This window comes from Misgurnus anguillicaudatus, chromosome 22 (genome assembly GCF_027580225.2).
Source record: "Misgurnus anguillicaudatus chromosome 22, ASM2758022v2, whole genome shotgun sequence".
NCBI classification, from domain to species: Eukaryota; Metazoa; Chordata; class Actinopteri; order Cypriniformes; family Cobitidae; genus Misgurnus; species Misgurnus anguillicaudatus.
In genome coordinates, this window is record NC_073358.2 from 29,446,164 (window position 1) to 29,471,006 (window position 24,843).

At 36.8% G+C, this 24,843-nt stretch overlaps 2 protein-coding genes and 1 long non-coding RNA gene across 3 annotated transcripts in view; 1 reads left to right on the forward strand and 2 right to left on the reverse strand.

Annotated features, from left to right (window-relative positions):
• ttc33 (tetratricopeptide repeat domain 33) overlaps positions 1–12,051 on the forward strand; it is a 36,438-nt gene extending 24,387 nt beyond the window's left edge. Inside the window, exons 4-5 of the mRNA XM_055199657.2 lie at positions 3,515–3,646; positions 10,963–12,051. Coding sequence (XP_055055632.2) covers positions 3,515–3,646; positions 10,963–11,331 — 501 coding nt within the window. The 3' untranslated portion in view covers positions 11,332–12,051. The remainder of the gene's footprint in view (positions 1–3,514; positions 3,647–10,962) is intronic.
• A 3,632-nt stretch (positions 12,052–15,683) lies between these two features.
• On the reverse strand, positions 15,684–20,267 carry ptger4b (prostaglandin E receptor 4 (subtype EP4) b). The gene is made up of 2 exons (XM_055199656.2): positions 19,163–20,267; positions 15,684–17,724 (listed from the first exon to the last, which is right to left on the reverse strand). The coding sequence occupies exons 1-2, from the start codon at positions 19,949–19,951 to the stop codon at positions 17,128–17,130; spliced, it is 1,386 nt and encodes a 461-aa protein (XP_055055631.2). The 5' UTR covers positions 19,952–20,267; the 3' UTR covers positions 15,684–17,127.
• Positions 20,268–21,941: 1,674 nt separating this feature from the next.
• On the reverse strand, positions 21,942–23,523 carry LOC141358987 (uncharacterized). The gene is made up of 2 exons (XR_012365590.1): positions 23,127–23,523; positions 21,942–22,030 (listed from the first exon to the last, which is right to left on the reverse strand). It is a non-coding gene; the product is annotated as an uncharacterized lncRNA (long non-coding RNA).
• Between the last annotated feature and the right edge of the window lie 1,320 nt (positions 23,524–24,843).

Genomic DNA, 24,843 nt, shown 5'->3' on the forward strand with positions numbered 1-24,843 from the left:
AAAGTCATTTGTTTTGATTTTTTAAACCGCACGTTTCTTCGCCGAGGAAAAAAACAGGACCGAGCAGAACAAGAAAAAGTTGCTCCATCCCGTTTACCCGAGTTTTTAGCGCGGTCGCGGCGTAAGGAGTGAACTTCAGAAGAGAACAAGGTGTGTGTATTTACTGCTATTTGCTATGACATCTGCATATTTCCTTACTATAAATGCAGTTTACATAATGTGACGCTTGAGAAATACAAAACAGATTTTTGTTCCCTGTTTTGTGTTATGATTCTGACGCAAAGTCAAACTAAAAATTCTATCAGTTACACACCCAAACGTCTTGGAACACAATATGCCAAGGAAGTATTATTATACATCCGAGAATCGAGTTGATTGTGATGAGACACCCAACGAATGCAAAAAATAGTCTGAAGATTAATTTAAGAGTTTAGCTGTTTTCTCAAGTTCACTGTTTCAAAGCATTGGCATCACTTTTCCAAGTAACTACACCGGTGCTCGCCCTGTTGAGTGGCAAACGTTTAACAAAATGTGTGGTTTTCATAGCGGCTGCTGCGAAAATGCCAGTAAAACTGACTATTATCAGCTTGAATTGGATTTAGTTGGACTTGATAGAAGAAGTGGACAACACTTCGTTACATTAGTTACATTTTCCAAGCATCTGTGCTTTATTGGGGTATTTGTCTTGGGAACATTTTTAATTCACTACATTCTAAAGCATAGAATCATACTGTGTATTCTTTAATATTGCATATTAAAATTTATTTAATTCCTAATTACATTTAAATTGTGCACTTGTACTTGAGTAAAAGTATGTTAATGTACTTAAATATTAAATGTAAAACAAAAACTTGTATTTATGAAATGTAATAGAGTAAAACTCATGATAATATGCTTTGGAATATATGTTTTAAAAAAAACCTGATAAAATACAAATACTTGAATACAAATAATACTAAGTAGAACGTAAAACCTCAGTTTGATAGTGACCCTAGCAACTTGTGAACCCACCTGTGGTCTGTGGACGTTGACATGAATGATCATTTTACTTCTTCTTTCTGTATTTTTTGCAAGTCTGTAAAACGATAACTCCAAATTTTTGTTAAATCTGTTAGTAGTCTATCGCACAACAGCTTTTTTTCCATTTATAAGCTGTTTTCCTTGTGTTTTCGCTTATTAAACACTGTGCACAAATGCTGACGCTCTGTCTTTTGCCACTCAGTGGGCGTAACCGCAGTCATTTTCACTGAAGATGACGTCACGTGCATACCCTCTATATATAAATAAAATTAGTTTTCCGTGTATACCGCAGAATGTAAATAAGTGGGCGTTGCCAACTCTGCACTCCCGAATGTTAGACTGAGTGTGACGGAGAAACATGTAAAATAATCCACTCATAACAAATGAACAAGTAATTTCATAATAAGGGCCAGTGAATCCACCACGGGTCTCGCTCTCTCTCTCTCTCTCTCTCTCTCTCTCTCACGCGCTAGGAGCTCTGTCGCCAAATTAAGAAATCACTTCTCGCACATAATGCTAATAGTTGTAAAGTTTCTGAGTGGCAAATATCTGCACATTTTTATATTCCAGAAACAATATAAACTGAAAAACATATACCATGAAATATACCATTACCATTAAAAAAAATGACTCATTCCTTGAAATACATTTTTGGTCATTCCGCCCACCCCTAGATTCAACTTATGTGTTTTTAAGAGGGTTGTTTTGTTCAAATTACATTCGGACTCAACAGTTATACTTTTTGAATCATCAGTAGGAAAACTGTGTGGTTCTTATTGTGAGAACCCCTTATGTAGAGGGCGGAACATTTGATTAGACAGGAAATTTAATGAGAAAATGAAGTGTGGATGACCTAGGAGGCGTGTGTGACAAACTAGCTTTTGAATGCTTGTATCTTTTAAATGTCAGTGTTCTGGACAGTGGCGGCTCGTGACTGCTCTTCCGAGGATGCGCTAATTCAAAATAAGATTGTCACGTGTGAGGTTCCCTTTTCCAAAATATGTGTCCTGCGTGTGAAGAGATCCTGTGTCAAAATAAGTGCCTGCTGCACACGCGTCAAAACCATTTATGATAAAAGAGACGCTCATGTAGTACACTCCCTTAACAGTAAACTCTTATCATGTGAGTATCTGGCAAACGCGAGCGTCTCTTTTCAAGTTCAAGGCAGCAGGCACGACACGTGATGCACACACGATCTCTCGAAGCGCAGAACACATATTTTGAAATGACGAACAACACACATGACAAGCTACATACATGTTGTGACGAACTTCGCATCGTGCGCTTCAAAAAAAGAAGTCACCAGCCGCCACTGGTTCTGGACCATACCAGTTTATATCCTTAAGCCTAACATACTGAATGGAAAACAATTATTTCATCAGGACTTTACATGGGGTCTACTTTTTAACGACTGGATTATCCAAATCACATTTTACGTCCATGTGTTAATCGCAGTTGAGAATTTTGACCTTATTTTTTTCCATCTTGTAAACTAAAGTAGTACTGGTGACCTTTATCAGGCTGGCTACATGATCACACCAGGTGAGTCACTTGAAAAAAGTGAGAAAGTGATGAGTAAATGACATAGAATTTCCCTCGAGCAATTTGATACCGTTGGGCACTGGACTGGTTGGCTCTGGATTTGCCCTGATTGATCTACAAGCAGTGCGTGTGACGTCAAAGTTGAGAACATTCGGTTTATTTTTTATTTAAACATCGTTGTTTTCTCATCCCTTAAACTCTCTCCCACTGACTGTGGAATTAGCAGCTCACTTTATTCTCTCCATCTGCTCATTACACTTTACCTGTTTAGCTGCTGGAAAATAAGATTACAGACTGTTTTTGCCTTTCAATTATTGTTACCGTGGCAACAACCTGTATTGGAAACTATAGTATTTACATTCATTATTGGGCTGGCCTTATTTTCAGAGGCATTAAAGGCTTTAAGTAAATAAAACGGCGTAATGAAAGCACCTTTGATGCAGGCACATCCCGACGTCGCCATGTGGCTCAGCAGTGTTTGCTCTCTCATTGTCATTATATTGTCTGACTCTTGGAGTATAAGTGGTTGTTGTGTATTCATTCTGGTTTATAATGTATCGGGATGTAAAACTAAATAATAAATTACTTTTATTTGGTAATTGAGTAAATACAACTTATTAAAATAAGTAAAATTAAAAAAAGTAAAAAATCTGAATCAGATCCTTTTTTATAGATATTTCTCTTTTTTTGCTGAATGCTCAGGTAGTCTTATTGAAGATATTTGTATGCTGGTTAAGTAAGTATATAATGTAGTATATTTATTTAAATATATTAATTGAAAAAGTGGTATCTTGTGTACATACTAGAAAATGTAATGGAAATGTTATTGATCAAATGATGTGGAAACTCAGTCTAAAAGATTGACTTTAAACCTTTTCTGTTTAGTTGGACAGAAGAAAACTGGAAAAATGTAACGGCATGTGAGTCTTAAATTTTAATGTGTTACCCATAGGTGTTAATCATCCTTCAAGAGGTGTTCCTGGCTGTGCAGTCTGCGGAGATGTCAACCAAACTCCGACCCCTCTGGTGGGAGGCGTGGCAAACTTTGGGTCGCGCCCAGCTTAATCTCGGCGAAATGGAACTAGTAAGTGCTTGAACAATTGTCCAACAAAATGTATAACAGCAGCTAGTTGACCAGATAGACTCACATCTGTGAATTCACCTCTAAATTAAAAAATGTGATCGATAAGTGATGACAATAGACAAACACAAATTACACTCAAGTTTAAACAAGTTTTCATGTTTATATTGGACAAATGTAAGTTTGTGTGTATAACGTAATGTTTATACATGGCTGAAAACGCAGACTGTGTGTATTTTCACTTTGGTTGCTATGATACGTCGTTACACAATTGTCGGCAAAGATATTTAATATAAACAAGATGCATCACTGTTATTGATATGAATGGGTCAGAATGCCCACTCTAGTCCCGCCTCTGAGTAAAAAGAGCCAATCGATAAAGAATGGAGTCCTCTGGGAGAGAGAAGTTGTGCAGAATTAACGGGTCTTGTTGTAACAAGACCTGGAGGCGTCGCAGACACGACTTCCTTAAAAGGACTTTGGAGCGATATTTGTCTTACCCCTCCACCACTTTGATGGACGTCTGAGTAAAAAGTCACACTGACACATGCAGCGCTCTACCCAAGTTACTGGTTAAAAACAGAAAGTGCCCAGTGTACAGCGTGGACTAAAAGTTCATCGCCTTGCCAGGTGCTGGCATTTTTTAAAATTCGACACTCCCATTGCAAACCGCTGAAAAATACGCTGACCTCAGGAAAAAACGCTTCAGTGTGAACACGGCCTAACATTCACAAAGCCGTATGGAAAAACTATCCAAGCTACGGACTTTTCCAAAAACTAAGTGAAGTCAGAAGTCATCTGGAGTTTTTATCTTTTCTCATTTCTCTTCGTCTTTCTGTCATTAAATCTTTCCCCCCCAAAAAAAGATTTATATAAAGTTTATTTTATATGGTGAAATATTTCTCCTTTGCCCTTTTCTGCCTTGTAGCAGTTCATAATAAAATGTTCATTTAGTTCAGTCCCTGTTGGCTCTCTGTTCCTGTCAGTATGTGTGAGTTTACCGCAAATGCTCTCGCCAGTTATCCATCATTCAGATCAACTGGCACAGTAACAGAGTGTGTACTTCAGGACATTCACGCCCAGGAGTATGGAAGATTACTTCGAGGAACAATGCAACTCCTTACCTGCCCCAACCTGTGTATGAATGTGTTCGTTAGACAGATACTTAATGAAAAAAAAAACTTGCAGATCCTGCATTCATCTGGCTAGTAACTACTGCACTTGGAGGAGAATGTACATGTATGTGAATGTGTGTGTTTGTGCTTGTACCTGTATGTGTGGGTGATTCTCATGAAATCCAGACTTAGAAGGTGTCCAGCATCAGATCTTGAAGCCATTTTTTGTTTGCACATATAAGATTAAGGTCTGAACTTACTATAATCATTATTTTTAAAGGATTTAAACAATATTTCCTATAGAATTATTTAAATATTATCATTATCAAAAATGATCATTACCGCAACATGATATTACATTAAATATATGCATTTACAAACCCATGTTTCGGTAATGAGAACTAAAAGTTGTCTAAGTACTATGACAAACAAAATTTCAACTTTTATCTGGAGAGAAAAAATAAGAACTGCTTACCTGGTAGCCGTCTTGAGTGTCACAGTCAATTATGTCCCTTCCAACCTTGAGGGCTTACACAATGATTGAAAATTGTTGCGGAGAATGAGAATTTTTTTTCTTGGACACATTTATATTCCTTATACATTTACCAATGATCACCAAATCCCACATGTTTCTTTACTGTAAATGTTTATAGTATAACATGCACTGAAGCTTTATATTTTTTAGATTTTTTAAATATAAATATTTCCATGTCAAAGAACCCAAATCCAGTCATGTTGCGGTAATAAAAATGTTCCCCTTAAATGTGGAAAAAACAACAAAGTTGGTTTGTATGATGTCATTTGAAATCATGTGCAAAATAGGACATGAAGAGATGTTTGTAACTGTATGCTTCTTATTTTGATACTCTTACTTTGCAAAATGTTTCATGACACCTCATAAGTCTAATTTCGCGAGAATCCCCCATGTGTGTTTTGGGGTTAATGCAAGTGTTGTGCTGTATCGCTCACTCACCGCACACGTACCAAGCTTGAGATCTTGGCTAAAGATTGATTAAATATGTACAGGTATCTATTTCGGGCTAAACATGTGTCAAGTAATTTCATCAAATAGAAAAATAACATGAGGAGGAGGAAGAAGCATGCTTAATCTGAGGAGTAATGTTTAAGCTTGTTAAGGGTTTAGGCTTTCATGGGATCGTAGAGCAGCATGGGAATTCAGACTGTTAAAAAAACAAGATTGTGCATTGGGGTTAGAGTTGCTGGTTACTGTTGAAACACAAACTAACACTCCAAAGTCCCAAACAGATTGATTAATCGCATGGTGACAATGATATGATTGAGGTGATGTGCAAATGAGTGATTAAAATCCCATTTATCTCACCGTCACAGAGAGCTCACCTCATCGTTGCTTAGCAACGAAAGACGCCGCGGGAGCGCAACCTCCACAGCGGAAGGGAAGGAAGAAGCTAGACGCGAAATGTCACAAACAAATATGAAAATAAGTCACAAATCTTCCTGCAGGCCAGATTATGTTAGATTTTAGACAGTAGTTGCAGGCTGCTAAGAGGGGCTGGGTGGGTTTGAAACCCCTGGTTTACATATTATAGTTTTAAATCCTCATATGGTCCGATACTCCTTATGTTGAAGTCAAAATAAATGAACCTTTTCCATGATTACAGCACAACTGTTGAAATCATTTACCGTCTGTAGAATCGATCAGGCGCCTGGTGAAGAAGAGATCTCCTAAAGCCATCAGATAGCTTTAAATCCTCATTAAAGGTTTTGTTCTTGACAAGAACAGTATTTTTGGCATTGACTCACTCTGGGAACAGCTCTTATAGTCTTTATCTCTTCGGCTGATATATGTGATCTGGTGTTTTGGTTGAAATAGTCAGCAATTCCTTTGTAAAATCAATAGAGTAATTATGAAAGTCAAAAGGACCACTAAATCCTATTTATGAAGTCAATATTTGAATAGGGGGGAAACGAGAACAAATGTCGCTCTTTCTGTCTTTCCTCATACTGTACTCATATCCTCCCGCTCATTCCCAGGGTAACATGATTCAGAGCAGAACACTTCAAGTTTCATATAGAAGCTTTGTTTTGGAGTAGACTAAGCGTCTCTTTTAAACAGCAGCTTACACACATAAACCTATTTAAATCAAATGAATAGTTAGCTTTCTCACAGTCACATGATAATATGGGTACAAAATATTAGTTTAGGTATACGGTTCATCGTGAGTGACACGTCTGCTTGTCTTTATTTAGCCTAAACCACATGCCTGAGTCTTATTAGTCGCACTGTGGTGAAAATGAAGTTTTTATTCTTGTTTATATGTCTATGTGATGTTTTTATTATGCTTTAAGACAAACCATGCGCAAATTCATCATTTAACACAATTGCTGAGTATTTTATTCATAAAATTTGAGTTTTTCAAAGACGTCTCATTCCCACATGTTGAAATGGCTTTGGTTTGCCATGTCACACGTATCTATACACATGATCACATCTATAATTACACGTGCAGTGTGTACTAGTCTAATCTGGTAACATCATCTCTAAAACCAATTAGTGCTGCAAACAGACAGTTCACATGCATTGTGAAACCAGACTTAGCAGTTATATGTCTGAAACTACCATTTTAGCATCTGTTGTGAATACGAAAGGGTGGAAATGGGGACATTTGCATATTTATATAAGGGTGATTCTCACGAAAACTTGGTTTTAAACATGTCAAGCATGAAAATGTAAAAATTGCTTAAATTTACTTTTTTCCCACCAGACATTGAAAAACAAAGTCTGGAGTAAATGGGAACATTAATTTAAAAACTTTTACTTATCATTTAACACTTTTTGTAACATAATTAAAAAAATTAGTCCTAAAAAATCTCATTACCGCAACAGTCAGAAAACATCAACACTGACATATTTTCAAAATGACATGACAAACCTGAAAGAACATAATTTGGAGATTCTGCACATGCATTTAAAATCAAAGTATTATGCTTCTATTAATTAAATTAACATTTAATAAGCATCTGTTGCGGTAATGATAATCAAAATGTCGTGTAAGCATTCTGACAAGACAATATTTCAAATTAACTGTAAGAAAATGATCTTACTCGGTAGCCATCTTGAAGTAACTGGTCCATGTGCTTGGTCACTCAAAATCAAACTTTATTAAAATTCTGTATGTGTGCTTAAACTGTTCTCAAAAAGTGTTGCGGAGGATGCGAACATCAGGCATGGACACATCATTTTCCTAATTTTTCTTCATTATTATTAAACATGAATATTCAGTAAATATTTTTTCTGTCATCTAAAGTAGTCTAGCAAAACATCCATTTATTTTTTTTCTTAATATTTTTGTGTTCATTTGATTAAACGCATGTTCAAACACAGCCGGACACATTGCGGTAATGAGAATTTCATCAGAAAATGAGATAAAATTTACAATTATAAATTCTTATGTTGAAATCACACATTGTGCAAGGTAGAACACAGTATTGTGTTAATTCTGATGCTTTTTAATGTTACTATATTACACATTTTAAAGCTAAAATCATTAGTGCCATGGTGTTTCAATGGTTTCATGAGAATCACCCATAAATGGTTTGAGCTGTGCGATTGAGTAGATACAGAGACAAATTTGCATATACATTGATCCCCTATTATGATGCTTAAAGATGAGTTTTAAGTTATAACATTAGCGACTACAGGTAGACTTTAAATGAATTGTAGTCGTGCATGTTTTAGGACCTTTTATTTCATTCCCACAGACTACTGCAATATCTTATTTTATTTAGACAACACAAAGTATGCTCATTTGGCAAGATTGTGAAATAAAGTCTAAGCTAAAGTATATGCTGTCATTGAAATGATGCGGAGAAATATATTTTCTGCTTCTGTTTTTGTGGTCATATCAAATATTTGAGTATTAGTCAAAAGTTGAAGTACAAACAAATGAAACCTTTCTGAACTAATTGATTTCCTTAGGGAGGCATTACAGTTAGATGAGTTACTGTAAAATAAAATTTATCTCCGACAGTAAATCTTTTTTTGATATGGGTGGATGTGTCATAAGATACCCTTGTAATTTGTTTCCGCATTACTCACGGTAAATGCTGCTGGAATAATCAACCATGCAATCTCCTGATATTACCATAATAATACGCAGCCATCTTTGGACTCCAGCAACTCATTTTGATCGTAACAAAGACCGACATATGCCTCCGCTATTATTAACTGTACCTTCCAAAGCCTGAAAATTGGTTGGAATGGGAATGGGAATGAACATCAGGGAGTACAGAAGCAAGATCTATTTTGTCAACCTATTTTGTTAAATCAGTAGAGAAGGACATTTCACTCATGTCATTTTTTAGTAAATTGTTTGGTAGAACTACAGTGGGTGTACATGCATCTCGTTTCATCTATATGTGTACATGCTTACAATATACAAATGCCGTCATTATTTACTCATCCTCATGTTGATCCAAACCTGTATAACATCTTGTTCCATAAAACACAAAATAGAGAATTTTATACCTGTAGATGATCATCAGTCACTGTCATCAGTCAACCAACCCGGGCAGTCGTAGCATAATGGTTAAAGTCGAGCTTGTTACCCAGAAGTTTGCCGGTTTGAGTCATACAGCAGGCAGGTTACGACTGAGGTGCCCTTGATCAAGGCATCTTATCCCCAATTGGGTGATTCTCAAGAAATCCAGTGTACATTCTCACGAAATCCGTGTCTAGCATCAGAATTTTTAAAAAGCCTTAGGGTTAGGGTTACTATAAACATTATTTTTAGAGGATTTGTTTATATGTATTATTAAAATTTTTTAGATTATCATTATCAAAAATGATAATTACCGCAACATGATATTATATTAAATATATGCATTTACAAACTCATGTTTCGATAATGAGAACTAAAAAGTTGTCTAGGTACTATGACAAACAAAAAATTTTAACTTTTAACTGCTTACCTGGTAGCCATCTTGAGTGTCACAGTCAATTATGTCCCTTCCAACAATTTTTTTTGAAAATGTTATTTCCTTGAGGGCTTAAACAATGAATGAAAATTGTTGCGGGGAATGAGAAAATTTTTCTTGGACACATTTATATTCCTTATTATTGTCTGTACACTTACCAATGATCACCAAATATACCGCATGTTTCTTTACTGTAAATGTTAATAGTAAAACATACTGAAGCTTTTTATTTTTTTAGATTTTTTTATTATAAATATTTCCATGTCAAAGAACCAAAATCCAGTCATGGACACGTTGCGGTAATGAAAATGTTTTCCCCTTAAATGTGGAAAAAACAACAAAATTGGTTTGTATGGTGTCATTTGAAATCATGTGCAAAAAAGTACGTGAAGAGATGTTTGTAACTGTATGTTTCTTAGTTTGATACTCTTACTTCATAAAGTCTAATTTCGTGAGAATCACCAAATTCAGGGGTGCAAACATGTCACCTTTCGGGGAAATTTGCCGTTTTTGATCCAAAATAGGTCATTCTTGTGATTCGTCTACATGATGAGTTTCTGAAAATGAGGGGTGGGGGGGTCTGTGACACAGGCTCGCAGTAAATGAAATTCTGAAAATCATGTCCAGCTATTCTTATGTTTTACAATTTATAACGTTAGTCACCTTATTTGCTGCCGAAGTTTGTGCAGATTGAGCGCACAACCTTAACTCATAGTATTTTCTCATTCGACGTTACGCATCCACATCATGTTGCTGTGCGCGTGGTCACAAAAACGTAAATTTTTTTACACGTATTTACGCACCGCAGTTTTAAATTAAGTGATTTTGAGCCTTTGAAACACAAACAACAGTGCTATATGCGCGCACTGTTTCTGTTGGAGAGCCTTTAATAAGATTTGTACGTCGAATTGTACACGAGTTTTATTGGAGTTGCTCGTATAGGGTTCATATATTCATACTGTATTAGAGCTATGACTGTGAACAGAACAAACCCTGAATTATTGAATAATATGAAATACACTTTAAAAAAGTTTTTTATTTGTTCACATTAGTAAATGCATTATGAACTAAAAAATGAACAATATATATAATGCTTGTGTCTTTGTCACCTTTTTCACCCCTGATGAGTTTGCACCCCTGCAATTGCTCACATTTAGTTACACTTATACTTACAATACACCTGGTTTTGTGTTCAACAGATATAACATCATATAACGTAACTTTCCCGATCATCTTTATGTGTTCCAGGCTGTACGATCTTTTCAAGTGGCGTTGCACCTGCATCCATCTGAGCGGCCCCTATGGGAGGAGGACTTAGGCTGGGCTGTACAACTCCGCGAGCAGAAACAAGCTCTCCTGAAAAGAGAAAAACAGGCAGATGAAGCCCAAAAGCTGGTTATGGAAGCCCCTGAACTGAAAAACGAGTATGATTTTGAAAGCGATGAAGTGATTGAGGCCTGCACAGCCATGGCGGAGAAACAGAAAAAATATGAGGACTTAAAGAAAACGGCGATTGTCGTAGACACGCACGGGGTGGCGAAGGAAGTGGTTGTTGAGGATGACAACAAACCCACTTCATCCACAGCAGGTGTTTTGGTCAAGGCAAGAGGACTTTAAAGAAAGAGACATTTTCTTTTATGTGTATTTTGTTTAAAATGTTAAGTATTGACTGATTGTTTTGGTTGGATTCTCATAATGTACAGTGTATAAAATAGTTAATACTTGGGGAGTTTGTGGTTTGCTTGTGTAGTGAGTACTAGATGCTCTCTCAACATCAGAAAGGACTGTTTTCACTTAAACAGCATGAATTTCTTCGTTTTAAGTTCAGTTTAGATTCCCACAATAGCATAAAAGTCCTTTCTCAGTGTACATTGTTGTCATTATCTCCAGTCAGCCTTGCTTTAGTCCCATTTTATGAGAGTCCCCACTCAGGACTGAAACATTAAAGCAGCAAGAAACTCTGTTACATGCACACCCACACATAAAACAACTCACATTTGGTCCATTAACTTACACTGTAAAAAGTGAAAAAAAAATACTTCAATTGTTAACACCTAAAAAAATTCAACTTGTATGTTTAAGTGAAAAATACTTTTAAGTAATTTAATTTGAGAATGTACATTTTTAGGTGTTACCAAATGAAGTCATTTTTTATGTTGATCCAACTTTTCACGTTTACAGTGAATTTTCTGTGTTTGGTTAGTGCGGTTGTTGTTTTTATGCAAACAGGTTAGGATTAACTCATATGTGAAGGGTGTTCAGAAGAGGAAAAGTGTGTTGAGTGTTTATGTACTGTAGAAGGGAGAGATAGGATCATCAATTGTATGTCATCGTAGAGATGTAAGAAATACCTGTTAAAGGAAAACACCACTGTTTTTTAATATTTTGCTATGTTCTAACCTCAACTTGATGAGTTGGCGCATACCTATTTTTGTTCAATGTGTGCACTTTTAATCTTTGTACACGCTTTGTGAATGTGTTGGCATTTAGCCTTGCCCCAATTCATTCCTATGGCTCCAAACTAAAGTTTTATTTTGTGCCACCATACTTACTCGTGTAACTACTCATGTAACATTCTTTAAATAGGGAAAACATGAAAGTGTTTGGGGGCTTCTACATTCATCCCTGTTTGGATCCTAAGGAATGAATGGGGCTAGGCTAAATGCTACAGTAACACATTCACGACGCGCTGTACAGGGATTAGAAGTGCACGCATTGAGGAAGGATAGGTATGTATTGGTTCGTCTAAGTTGAGGTAAGAACATAGTAAAATGGTGGTGTTTTTCTTTAATATGCCACCTTAATAATAATAATAATTATTAAAAAAACCTTGCTCTGAACTTTCTCAACAAAAATATTTAAGGATTCTTTAGTTTTGTTAATCTTGGTTTAAGTATTTTGCTTGTGTTGTTCTATCATCAGATCCACACATTTTTTATTTTATTAAACGATGATGACCTTTAAAATGTCTATGTCTTCATAATTGGCAGTTTAGCATCCACTGTCATTCAAATTCGCATTGATGCTCTCCATATGTGTGCATGTGCCATCAACCAAATGGTTTTTATTTAACACCTTTGGGACTATGGGAGGAAGCTAGCAGCATCCTTCTGTCTCCCTACAGTATAATCACTTTCTAAGGTTTTATTTATTTATTTAAATAAATGAGGATGATAACGTCTTTGCTAATGGTGATTTAAGGAGATGCCCGGCACACTGACCCGACCTGTGTACTATTCCCTGAAATAAAAACGTTTGTCGATTGACATTTATTTAAACGTACCGTATCAGGACAGGTGGCAGAATGTACGTCAGAGCAAGCGTGCAAATAAATGATTCATGCTGGGAAGAGTTTTCTGAATAGTTTACATAATAAACCTAATGCAATTATGAGACGTCTACAGTCTATGAATGTCTCTGACATGGATCTGTCCCTGGTGCCATAGGTTACTGCGTACAGATCCTTTGCTCTGGCTCGTATACAGTAATGATACCCTAGTGAATCACTGGATAGATTTACCGTAGTTGTTATCACAAAGCAAAAAAAAAGGAATGCCAGAGTTGAGATATTATAAAATGGGAAACATTGCATGTTACAAACTGGCTGACTTTCATTGTATTGGTATAAAGAGCAGCTTCACTGTTCCTTACACTTGATCCTTTTTTGTTACTTGGAAGAAAGTTTTATGGGTTTAACCTTGAATGACTTGACAGTGAGTAAAAAATGACGGACGTTTTTATTTTTCCATAAACTCTTTAAGATAAATACCTGAAATTGTTTGCTGGCATTGTGCCCAGTCTATACAGAACGATATAAAGACTGCTTATTAGTACTTTTTAAAATCTATTGAGCTCTAACATGTTTTTGTCATGTCTGTGCATATGCATTTAATGAGATTTTAGACAAACTTAACAAAACTATTGCTGGCACTTTGGAAATATTACATTTGGACATTTTTTTTGGGAGGGGGTACTGCTGTCCCTAAAGTAAAAAACAGTTGAGTACAGACCCCTTAATTGCTCAAGTCACTGTGACGTCACCACTGGAGGCAAAAAAATAAGTAGGAACTCATAGCCAGAGCGCTAAAAGTTTGAGGTTTTGACTTTAAAATGTCATCTTGATGTGTTTTTGGCTGCCACAATAGAAGGAACAGCACTTTTGGTTCAAAAATAAAGTTTTACCGGATCCCGGCAGACATTCCTTCACAGAAATCAAGACGACAATTGTGGTTGAACGCTATACGGAGTACAGACTAACGGAGACGATCATAAATAATGCTCGTGTTTGCAGTGCACACTTCATATCAGGTCAAATAATCTTGTGTTGGTTTTATCTAGTACAAATCAGCAAGTTTGTGTTTTATGGGTGAAAAGTCGTCAACTGCGATATTGTTTAGCTTAAATGTTAAACAAACATACAGCGATAGATGTGTTTGCCATCCTTCGAATGGTCTCTGAAAATAATCCACATTGCTAATCGGGTGATTCTCACGAAAACTTGGTTTTAAAAATGTCAAGCATGAAAATTTAAAAATTGCTTAAATTTACTTTTTTCCCACCAGACATTGAAAAACAAAGTCTGGAGTAAATGGGAACATTAATTTAAAAAACTTTAACTTATCATTTAACACTTTTGTAACATAATTTAAAAAATTAGTCCTAAAAAATCTCATTACCGCAACAGTCAGAAAACATCAACCCTGACATATTTTCAAAATGACATGACAAACCTGAAAGAACATAATTTGGAGATTCTGCACATGCATTTAAAATCAAAGTATTATGCTTCTATTAATTAAATTAACATTTAATAAGCATCTGTTGCGGTAATGATAATCAAAATGTCGTGTAAGCATTCTGACAAGACAATATTTCAAATTAACTGTAAAAAATGATCTTACCTGGTAGCCATCTTGAAGTAACTGGTCCATGTGCTTGGTCACTCAAAATCAAACTTCATTAAAATTCTGTATTTGTGCTTAAACTGTTCTCAAAAAGTGTTGCGGAGGATGAGAACATCAGGCATGGACACATCATTTTCCAAATTTTTCTTCATTATTATTGTACATGAATATTCAGTAAATATTTTTTCTGTAATCTAAAGTAGTCTAGCAAAACATCCATTTATTTTTTTTCTTAATATTTTTGTGTTAATTTGATTAAATTACAACATAACGCATGTTCAAACACAGCCGGACACATTGCGGTAATGAGAATTTCAGCAGAAAATGAGATAAAATTTCCAATTATAAATTCTTATGTTGAAATCACACATTGTGCAAGGTAGAACACAGTATTGTGTTAATTCTGATACTTTTTAATGTTACTATATTACACATTTTAAAGCTAAAATCATTAGTGTCGTGGTGTTTCAATGGTTTCGTGAAAATCACCCAATCATAGTTATCCCAGCGATAGGTTACATTAGACAAGCCTTGACAAAATTCCCCAAACCACCCAAAAGTAATTCATTTGCTGTCTAGGAAATATCCAAAACCTGGTTAAAATCGCAAGAGTTAATTTACAAAAATAGCTGTCACGGTCCCAGAGAATCTGGGATTGTATATTCGGACAGTTCCTCTGTTCGAATATACAATAATAATGCAGTTCTTCTGCATTCATGTTTAATAAATCTCTCCTGAAACGTGCTTGTCAACATTGCCTCCACGTCTCTTTTTGCCTCCAGCTAAGCCCCGCCCACCCGGAGACGTTGCAATGTTTACAAACTTTTAAGGGGTCTATACACTCAAATGTTACAGATGATTTATAGTTTCCAATTTAATCACTTGCCTTCATGTGATTGCCATCAAAATGAATAATTATTTGTTGGAGTAGATCCGCTCTTAACATTGACAAATGTTTAATATATTCTTCTTCAGGTACATGCAAATGGAACTAAGCCTTTTAGGGTAATAAGTATTTTAATACTACTGGGCTTAGACTGACATTATGAACGAGAAAACATCTGCTTCCATTTATCTGTTACACTTCAAATCAGTGGCACAGACTTTATTGTAGTATTTGATAACTGACCATTGCACATTTTGAAGAGTCCATTCACATCAAGGATAAAAGCACAACAAGATCTAAAGAATTCATGTATTACTTTGTGTTTGAAAAAAAAATTAAGAGAAATGTACATCATAATATTGAATTATTTACATACATGCAACGGATAGAGGTGATTTACATGAGATATGCAAAATGAAATGAAATAAAATCATATAATTGCTATGACAATAAAACTCACATTTGACCTTCTCACAGAGAAGAAATAACTGCAATTTACAGATTGTTAGAAAATACTGCAATAAATTAAATTATTACAATTAGACAGGTTCACATTTCAATATCACAAATATTTACAGATTAACACCAATCTTCCTTGCCGACCACTAACTAATCAAGATCTTAAAAATCAATTTTAACCAAAGTACATTTTTCAGTGGTTACAGGGATTTAAAAGTGCAACAACACGTATGCCCGCATAAACAACATTCTACACATTAATAGCTTAATCATTTTACCTCCTCGGTATACATCCTATCAACTTGAAAAAACAAAAAGTTTGACGATCTGCTATGCATTGTTATTTGCATTTACATTGTGTGTTTCTGCATCAAAATACTGACAATCAACATGAATATGAAATTGTTTAGTTAATTCACAAAATATGGAAAATCCAAAGAATGCTACTGTAGCTATGGTTTTTACATACGTACTGGTTTGAAATGGTGTTTGACAATTGTTTATGCATCGATAGACGTGATAAGTGCGTTTTTGACACCTTAATATAAGGAAATGGAAATATTTCGACATCTAAGGCTGCAGAAATTTCATCATGAGAAAAGCTAACAAGACACGCATGTTTTTTCCGAACTTGTGACCTTTAGCAAGATCTCACCAGAACGTCTGCAAAAAGGAACGTGAAGCATGGTAACACATATTTTTGCTCACAAGATCAACTCACAAGGCCATCCATCAAAATCACATAAGGTCTGAAATTGTGAACACAGAAATGCCCTTCCCTTGGGTCTTCTCTTGATTTTCACATCTAAAACTAATAGCATTTACTGCAGACATTCAAACTTTTTATAGACACATTCGTCATCTTTAAAATATGTGAAGTCAGCATATCCTGTTGCTTAAGTTTTTATCTCTTTCGAAATGCAAACCCTTTCAAACTTTTCCAATTTTCTTTTCATTATTTTGTCTTAAATATTTAGCAACATTTATGTTCATACTTTAGTAAACATCTCCTCGTAGTCTATATATTTTCTCTCGCTTTCACAGTTTGTCATATAAACTGCATGAATTTTAGTGCTTTGGTTGGTGCATTCCTCTGAAATATCCTTATATTGATAAGTACAATGCTCAGTCTCCATAAAATTAAGTTTACGGCTCTCTCCACATTCAGATGCATCTTTCGCCTAACGTCAGGGTCTCGTCTGTAAATGTAACTTGCAAGGGTTCCTGTTCATTTCTGTCCGAGTGTGTGAGCAAGTGTGTTTTCGCAGAGTCCGTGCTCTGCACCCTCTCTTCTGTCCTGCTCGAGCTGTGTCCGCTGCTACAGTCTGACCCCTGAGAGTCACGCAGAAGCGTTTGCTCGGTGGGAGTCGAACTAATCCCCCTCTGCACAGAATGACTGCAGCAGCTCATCCCCTGTGCCCCCTTCAGAAAATAAAGGTACGTCTGCGAAGTGCTGATCACCTCTGGCAGCTCATGCAGTGCCACAGATGGTAAATCCCTAGACGCAACGGATGAATTCCGGGCACCGTTACTACAGTGGAAGTCCCCGTGGCTTTGCCCAAGACCACGCCCACCGATACGGCAGAAGAGGCACTTGATTTTTTCCAGGAGTTTCTGCACGACCGTCTTCCTCAGCAGGATATAGATCCAGGGGTCAAGAATGGGATTTATAGAAGCTATTCGAATAGCCTTTAGGTCTGGGTTCTTCTCTATGTCTTTCTCTACTGGTAAATGGTACAGCTGGTTTGCAAACACTTGCACCTAAAAAGGAAAGAAGATATATGACGTCACCAATTTGCTTATATCTGTCATTTATTTTACACACTAATCACAATAATATAGAAAACGAATTATCTTTTTTATGTCAGATATATGCATAAGAAAAGGAAAAAAATGCACACAATGTACTGTACACCATAACAGTTATCTATCATTAATAAATTACAAATGCATCATTTATTAGGGTCTTTATGTTTTACCTCTTTTGAACTTTGTAAAGGCAAGCTCAGCATTTTGACTTTGGACTGGTTTATAGACTACACCTCATCTGGTCTGTATACAGAAATCCAAATGCTTATTGTAGTTTGACAAAAAGTCATGCGGTTTATAAGTATGTTTTAGATTAGCAGGTTTTAAAATAATAAACACACAGATGTTATCAAATAAAGTTGTACTGCATATAATCCTAAGTCTAGCACTTACAATACTGAAAACAAATCAGATTTTTTTTGTTTGTTTATAAATTTTGTGTTTGCAAAAGTGACTATTTTACAGCTCATTTTGTGTTGTATTTATGTTTTGCACTAATAGATTCAACTAATAGATGATGATTTTCATGCATTTTGATCTTACACTCAAAATAAATAAATGCTGGTTTATTTTTTTTTCAACCCAGCGTTGGGTCAGAAAGGTACGAGACCAGCAGTTGAGTTGAAATTAACCCAGAATATTTATATTCAATCCAACAATAGTTTAATACAACCTTCTATTTTGGGTTGAAACAACCCAGCATGGGTTAAATTACAACCCAGCAGGCTGAGCTCGTCCTTTTTTGAGTAAATGCTTGGTTGAAAATAACAGAGTTTAGGCCTATAACTACATTTTTATTTCCTCTAGAGTACATTTGTGTTTATTGTCAAAACACATTTTCTGACAAAATCTAATTCTGTGCCGTGATCATATCCTCAATAAAAACACTTTTATTTTGGGTCTCAGAGATTCAATGCCAAAATGTGAATAAATGCAATCAGTTTTCCTATTTGTCATTTGGTGATTGCACTGTAACAGCACACTGCTCTAGGCGGGTCTACATGTAAGTTATAGTATTTTTTCCAAAATTTATTTTGGCTGAGATAAAACTGACAACAGAGCCACATTTCTGAAAAATTCATACCTTTGATAAAGCAGTGTAATATGATATATGCCATGTTTTCTTTACTTCTCAACTTAATTGGAAAACAATTAAATTGTAAAAATTTTGAAATTGCTACTTTCATTTAAAAACAACATAAACAACATATGAAGGCTATTAATGTTTTGACTAGCACATAAGGATCAACTCAATTCATCTACATGCTGGTACAGGTTCTTTTTTTCGCACACCCTGTACATCACAATTACCCATATTGTGCAACTTCTCCACATCAAAGTAAGCTGTAATTTCCCAAACATATTCAGAAGGCCACCACAACACACTTACCACTAATGGAATGGAGCAAATGAGTACGACAATAGAGGTGGCTATCAGAACAATGACCATCTGGATCTCTGCGCCAGCCAGACGCGCGAAGCTGCGCCTGCGCCTGATCTCGGCGATGCGCCGCGGGTCCGTGCCGAGCGAGGTCCTGCGCATGAAGCGCTTGTGCATCATGATAAGAGCCGCGCACACCAAAACATTACAGATGACCGTGGCGAGAATAAGAAAGGAGCTGAAGCCGGCGTACATGTAGGAGAAAGTGGCATCCGTGCGGTTGTTGCTATGCCAGTCGATGAAACACCACGTTCCTGGATACTGCTTCACCACGCTTCCAAATCCCATACTGGGAAAAGCGCAGAAAAAACCATTGGAGACATAGATTCCCAAGAGTGTAAGACCCGCAACCCGCTGGTCCACGTAACGACTGTAGAAATAAGCGTGATTTATGGCGAGGTATCTCTCGATGGACATGGCACAAATAATACTAAGTCCTGCCAAGGAGAAGAGGAGTAAGATAAATCCGGAATACTGGCACAGAGGTTCCTCGCCGGGCCACTTGCCCTTTACGTAGGTGGCAATGGTGACAGGGCTCGCCAGAAGAGTGCCCAAGAGGTCAGTCACAGCAAGTCCACACACCAGGGTGTAAAAGGTGGTCTCCTTTTGCTCTTTCCGCGACTTCTGAAGCACTACAATGGCGATCACGTTGCCGACCACACCGAATATAAACATTATAATCGGAATACTGGGGTCCAAACCTTTACTGCCTACAACCTTACTGTCCGTCTCGTTCATCCTCACTTAATTGTTCCTCACGCGCAAGTTGATAATACGATCAGAAGGGTTCCTTTACGCGCGCCCTGGACTTCTCCAAATGCGCCCATTCACTTTGCCATGTCAAATACACCACAGATAGCATATCCCACGACCTGCATGCGCGCTTTTACGCATAAACCCTTTAAGATACATTTAGCTAGAGACTACACGTTCTGCCCTCGGTTTCGAGCGCTGCGCACTTGCTTCTCTAAACGGACACAAGTTTTACTTGAGAGCTTTCTGACAACTCCGCCCCCGAGCTGTAGTAGGCTAGGCTACGCAGTTTGACACCCACCTGTCAGTGCAAGCTGACACATCTCTAACTCAACTTAAAATATCGACAAATATTTATCTACAGAATGTATAATCGTTGACCTCTTTTAGTTAGGTGTCTGGTCAGCATCTAAAGTAAACCTGAAAGTTGCTTTGCAATGTTATGGTCAATACAGTAGCAACTGTTTTGACATTTGATGTATTTTACATGAACACTTATTATACATACACTGTAAAAAAAAAATCTGTAGAAATTACAGTATTACTGGCTGTAACTGGCAACTAGCTGCCAGTAACTTACTGTAGATTTTACTTTTATGTTATTTACTGGCAACAGTTTGTTCAAAGTTAAATGAACATGAAACATTTTCAGTCTTTATTTTCTACAGTAAGTTACTGGCAACCAGCTGCATAATTACAGCATTTTTTACAGTGTAGTTGTAAATATAAAAACATCTTTGTGGAAAATAAAACAAATAACACAATGTGAGTGAAAAAAGATTTGCATGCTTGGAAAGTAGGCTAATATTTTCCTTCGTGATTTATATATATATCTTGTAGATGTGCATGTGAATGAAGGGTGAGGTCTGACAAAACATCTGCTATCCATTTTATTTGTAATGGAAATCTTTTATCATTTAAAACAAGATTTATGCACTTATTGCGCAAAATGCATCATGACCCAATGAAGTCTCTGATCGGAAGCAGTTACTACATTGTTTTACACAACTCTGTTTCACCTTTTCTGAATTACGTTTTTTAAACCCTTTCTCGTGTCACTATGGTTATACAGCACTCAAATGTAATAATGTCATGTTTTGTATTAACTTTACTACTGGCCTTTACTACTGTACCACAATTGTTTACTCCACTGTCTGCAAGAGATGCAGTATTAACCGTTTTTATTGCAGGATTCATTATAAGACCTTCACAATTGTGCTGTGTAATTGTTAAGGTACTGCAAATTTTTTACAAATTCAAGGCATATGACTTGAATAGTTATGTAGTGATTGATTACTTATGAGAAACATAATGACTCACTTAATTATTGAAATGTCGCCTTTGTTTTTGTATTTGTTTGTTTTGTTCTTGTGGCATGACTTATGTCACGTTGACGCACTATATCTGTTTAAGGTTCAGACGTCACACAAAACCATACGTGCACCAAATGCAAACACTCGTTTGAAATGAAAGCATTGAGAACAGTGTGGTTTCCTGTGAGGTTTATTTTTTACTGAGAACATGCTGCATCTTTTCTTGCCCCGGGATTGGTAGAAAATTTACAAGGAAGTGTGTGACCATAAGTTGTTGGTTGCAAGCTTCATCAACATCACATGTAGCCTACCGATCAGCAGATCTGGATCAAGATAAGAGGTGTGGTGTGAAACCAACCATCCTTTCAAGTTTGATTTAAAAATTGTCGTTCAAGTTAGCTTGTCCAATTACAGTTGCATAGTGACTAAAATAAAAGTTTTAAAACAATAACATTTGTCCTAGTATCAATAATTAACATTCCAGCTGTACACTTGTTTCACTACAAACTAATTACTAACTTACCAAACAGGTTCTTTTTATTCTGCTCTTTTTAGAGCAGGTCAGAATTGGATGACATCAAGATCAAGAAGTGTGACTGTGTGTGCGTATGTGTGCGTGCGTGCATGCATGCGTGCGTGCGTGTATGTGTGTGTGATCAAGATAAAGGTGCAGTGTGTAACTTTTAGAAGGATCTCTTTACAGAAATGCAATATAATCTACATAACTCTATTTTCAGTGGTGAATAAAGACCTTACACAGGGCCGGCATCAAGGGGGGGGGGCATTCGCGGGCCGTGCCCCCCCAAACAGGTTGCTGTGCCCCCCTATACAGTTTTTGATTAATTTAATATATATCAAGAATAATTTAAATAAATTAAACATTTAGGGGCGGTTTCCCGGACAGGGATTAGACTAGTCCTAGACTTAAACACTTTTAAGAGCTCTTCAAACTGAAAACAACTTTTACTTACAGATCTTAAAATACATCAGGGCCGTTTGTTTTACTTCAAGATGCACACAGGTAATGTTTTTAGTTAGGCATGTTGTTTAAAACTAGTTATATTTCCTAATTAAACTAAGGCCTAGTCCTGGATTAAGCTAATCCTGGTCCGGGAAACCGCCCCTCAATGTTTCATGACTTTTAATGTAATCAAATGAGGAAAATATAGTTGATATAGGTTTTCTTTAATAAAAATAGACCAGTTTCTCTGATTGGTTGTATTGCCGGGTCTTATGCGTCATTAGGCTTTAGCATGTGACTTGATACTAGCAATGTGTTTTTACGCAGCATTTTATGGATCGTGTAAAATATGGATATTAGAACATTTAGAACGAACCAGCACCGCCTGCTCCACCTGACTTCATGCAAACACCGATTGGCTCAAACTCGGAGATTAGAGGTCGAGGTGGAATTTTCAAATCTACAGGACACTGTTTTAAGGAAGTTTAATGTTCGTACACGCCGGCTTCAGCTTTTTTAAAGGTAAGTTAGCATTGTTTTAATTTACATAAGTTTAAATGTGAAGTGTGGCTATAGACCATTAACAGCATTGCGACATGATTATGGTAAAGCGGCTTTCATAACGGCTTTTACTTAGGACGCGATGTGCGCTGGGCTGTGCTATGAAACCAATTCATTTAATTGCGCCGTGCGAGGGCGGTTTGTTGTTGCGTCGAGCAAAGCGATAATGTAATGAGCTGACAGTCTGTAACAGTTGTATAAGTGTGTGCTTGCACTGTATTTGTTGTTTTAATGCCTTGTTTTGCAAGTTATTGTTGCTAATTGCGTGCCCCCCGTTGGAAGCCGCGTGCCCCCCTGTCAGTTATGGTCTGGCGCCGGCTCTGACCTTACATAATGAATAGTTATGTGTTTATTACCTAAGAATGAGCCATTTTTATCTACATAAACCTCTGGTCCCCTCACATGGAAGTCACCATTTTGTGCCGCTATGTTTCTACAGTAGCCCTAAACGGACAAACTGCTCTACAGAGCACATTTTGTCACTACTGTATTTTGTCTTAAACAACAACATGTTTGTCCTTGTTCAAGCTAACGTAGCTTCTCCATGCATTTCGGTGAACGGTGGACTGAACCGTTGGTTGCAATTCACAATCTCACTGCTAGATGCCGTTAAAATCTACACACTGCACCTTTAAATGTGACCCTGCCATTGAAAACCCAGATAAAGTCATTTTTTGGGTGATTTACTGTTTTCTACATAAAATCACCCCACACACAATACAAAAAAAGTCTGTAAAAATATAACCTTGATATCTTAAATGCTGCCCGATTACGATCATGTCAAAGATTGAAATCATAAGGTTTCAAACTTTGATGCACATGTAGCGAATTTGCGGGAGGAGGGAAATAACGTTATTTGAAACACTATGAACCTCCGACCGAAACACTACGGGGATTCCCAAGGGAATCTTAGATTTTAGCTCAAAAGGGAATATGTATAATTAACTGTAATTAATTATACAAGTTTATCAGGTTTTACCTGGCGTAGCAGAATTAATAATAACAATTAATTAATATGTTCGTCCACCGAAGACATATATCCATAATCGTATATTAACGTCTAAGAAATGTTAATTTCATGGCCTTTAAAATTAACCTTCTCACTGATATTCAGTGCTACTCGCAGCGTGTAGCTGGATCAAAAGGCAGAGATAGTGACTTTATTTTCATGAGCATTGAACACAGAAACAATTCAATTGTGAAAATGCAAACCGGTTTATTAACTATAAAATGAAGTACACATAACGACTAACGAAACATACACACATACAATAACATAAAACATAGATGAGAAAGAAAAGTTTGAAAAAGCTAGAGAGAGAGAGTAAAGATTGGCAAAGCACTATTGCTTAACATCTGCACAAACCATCGGATAATCTCTAAGAATCGCCTTAATTTTCATAAGGGGTAAAGCTTAAACATCAGAGAGTAAAACGAGTTTATACTTGCTTTTGGCTCTTTGTGATGCGGTGCGAAGTTTCTTATGCTCGCAATGCGAGCAAGGAGAGAGAGAGAGAATCCAGGTGTGTTCGTTTAAGATGGAAGTCCGTAAGTTGTTTCGTAGGGCAGATTGGTCCGCGGGGTTTTCCAAACTCTAGCGCAAAGCCAGGAAAGACTGTCCTGAAGAGACAGGGCTCAGGGAAAAGATGATGAATCCGAGGGACTCTGGGTGAGTCTCAGCGAGTTTCCAAACTGCGCTGACGGGTTACCTGGGTAACCGGGCGACTGGGCGCTCATGAGTGAACTAAGCCACTGACTGAGATCCTGAGCGAATCAGCGATTGAGAGATTGAGCGAACTGAGCAATTGAGCAATGATCAATGAGCAATGATGGCTTGGGCGATAGGCCGTTTTGACCTTTCACACGCCCAGCCCATTTTGGGTGTATGACCAATGTGTGCGCGGGGAAACAAGCCTTTGTTCTTTCAGACATCACATTTGCATTATGATAAAAGTTTGTTTCCATAACTCTTCAAATCGATACTAAATGACATTGATGCGGCTTATGGTAATATGATACATAGAAATGATTGGGAAATAAAG

Coding starts and splice junctions, on each gene's coding strand:
- ptger4b (XM_055199656.2), bottom strand. CDS start 19,951: ATGAACGAGACGGACAGTAAGGTTGTAGGCAGTAAAGGTTTGGACCCC. Junction 17,725..19,162: donor TTTGCTCCATTCCATTAGTG/GTAAGTGTGTTG, acceptor TTTCCTTTTTAG/GTGCAAGTGTTTGCAAACCA.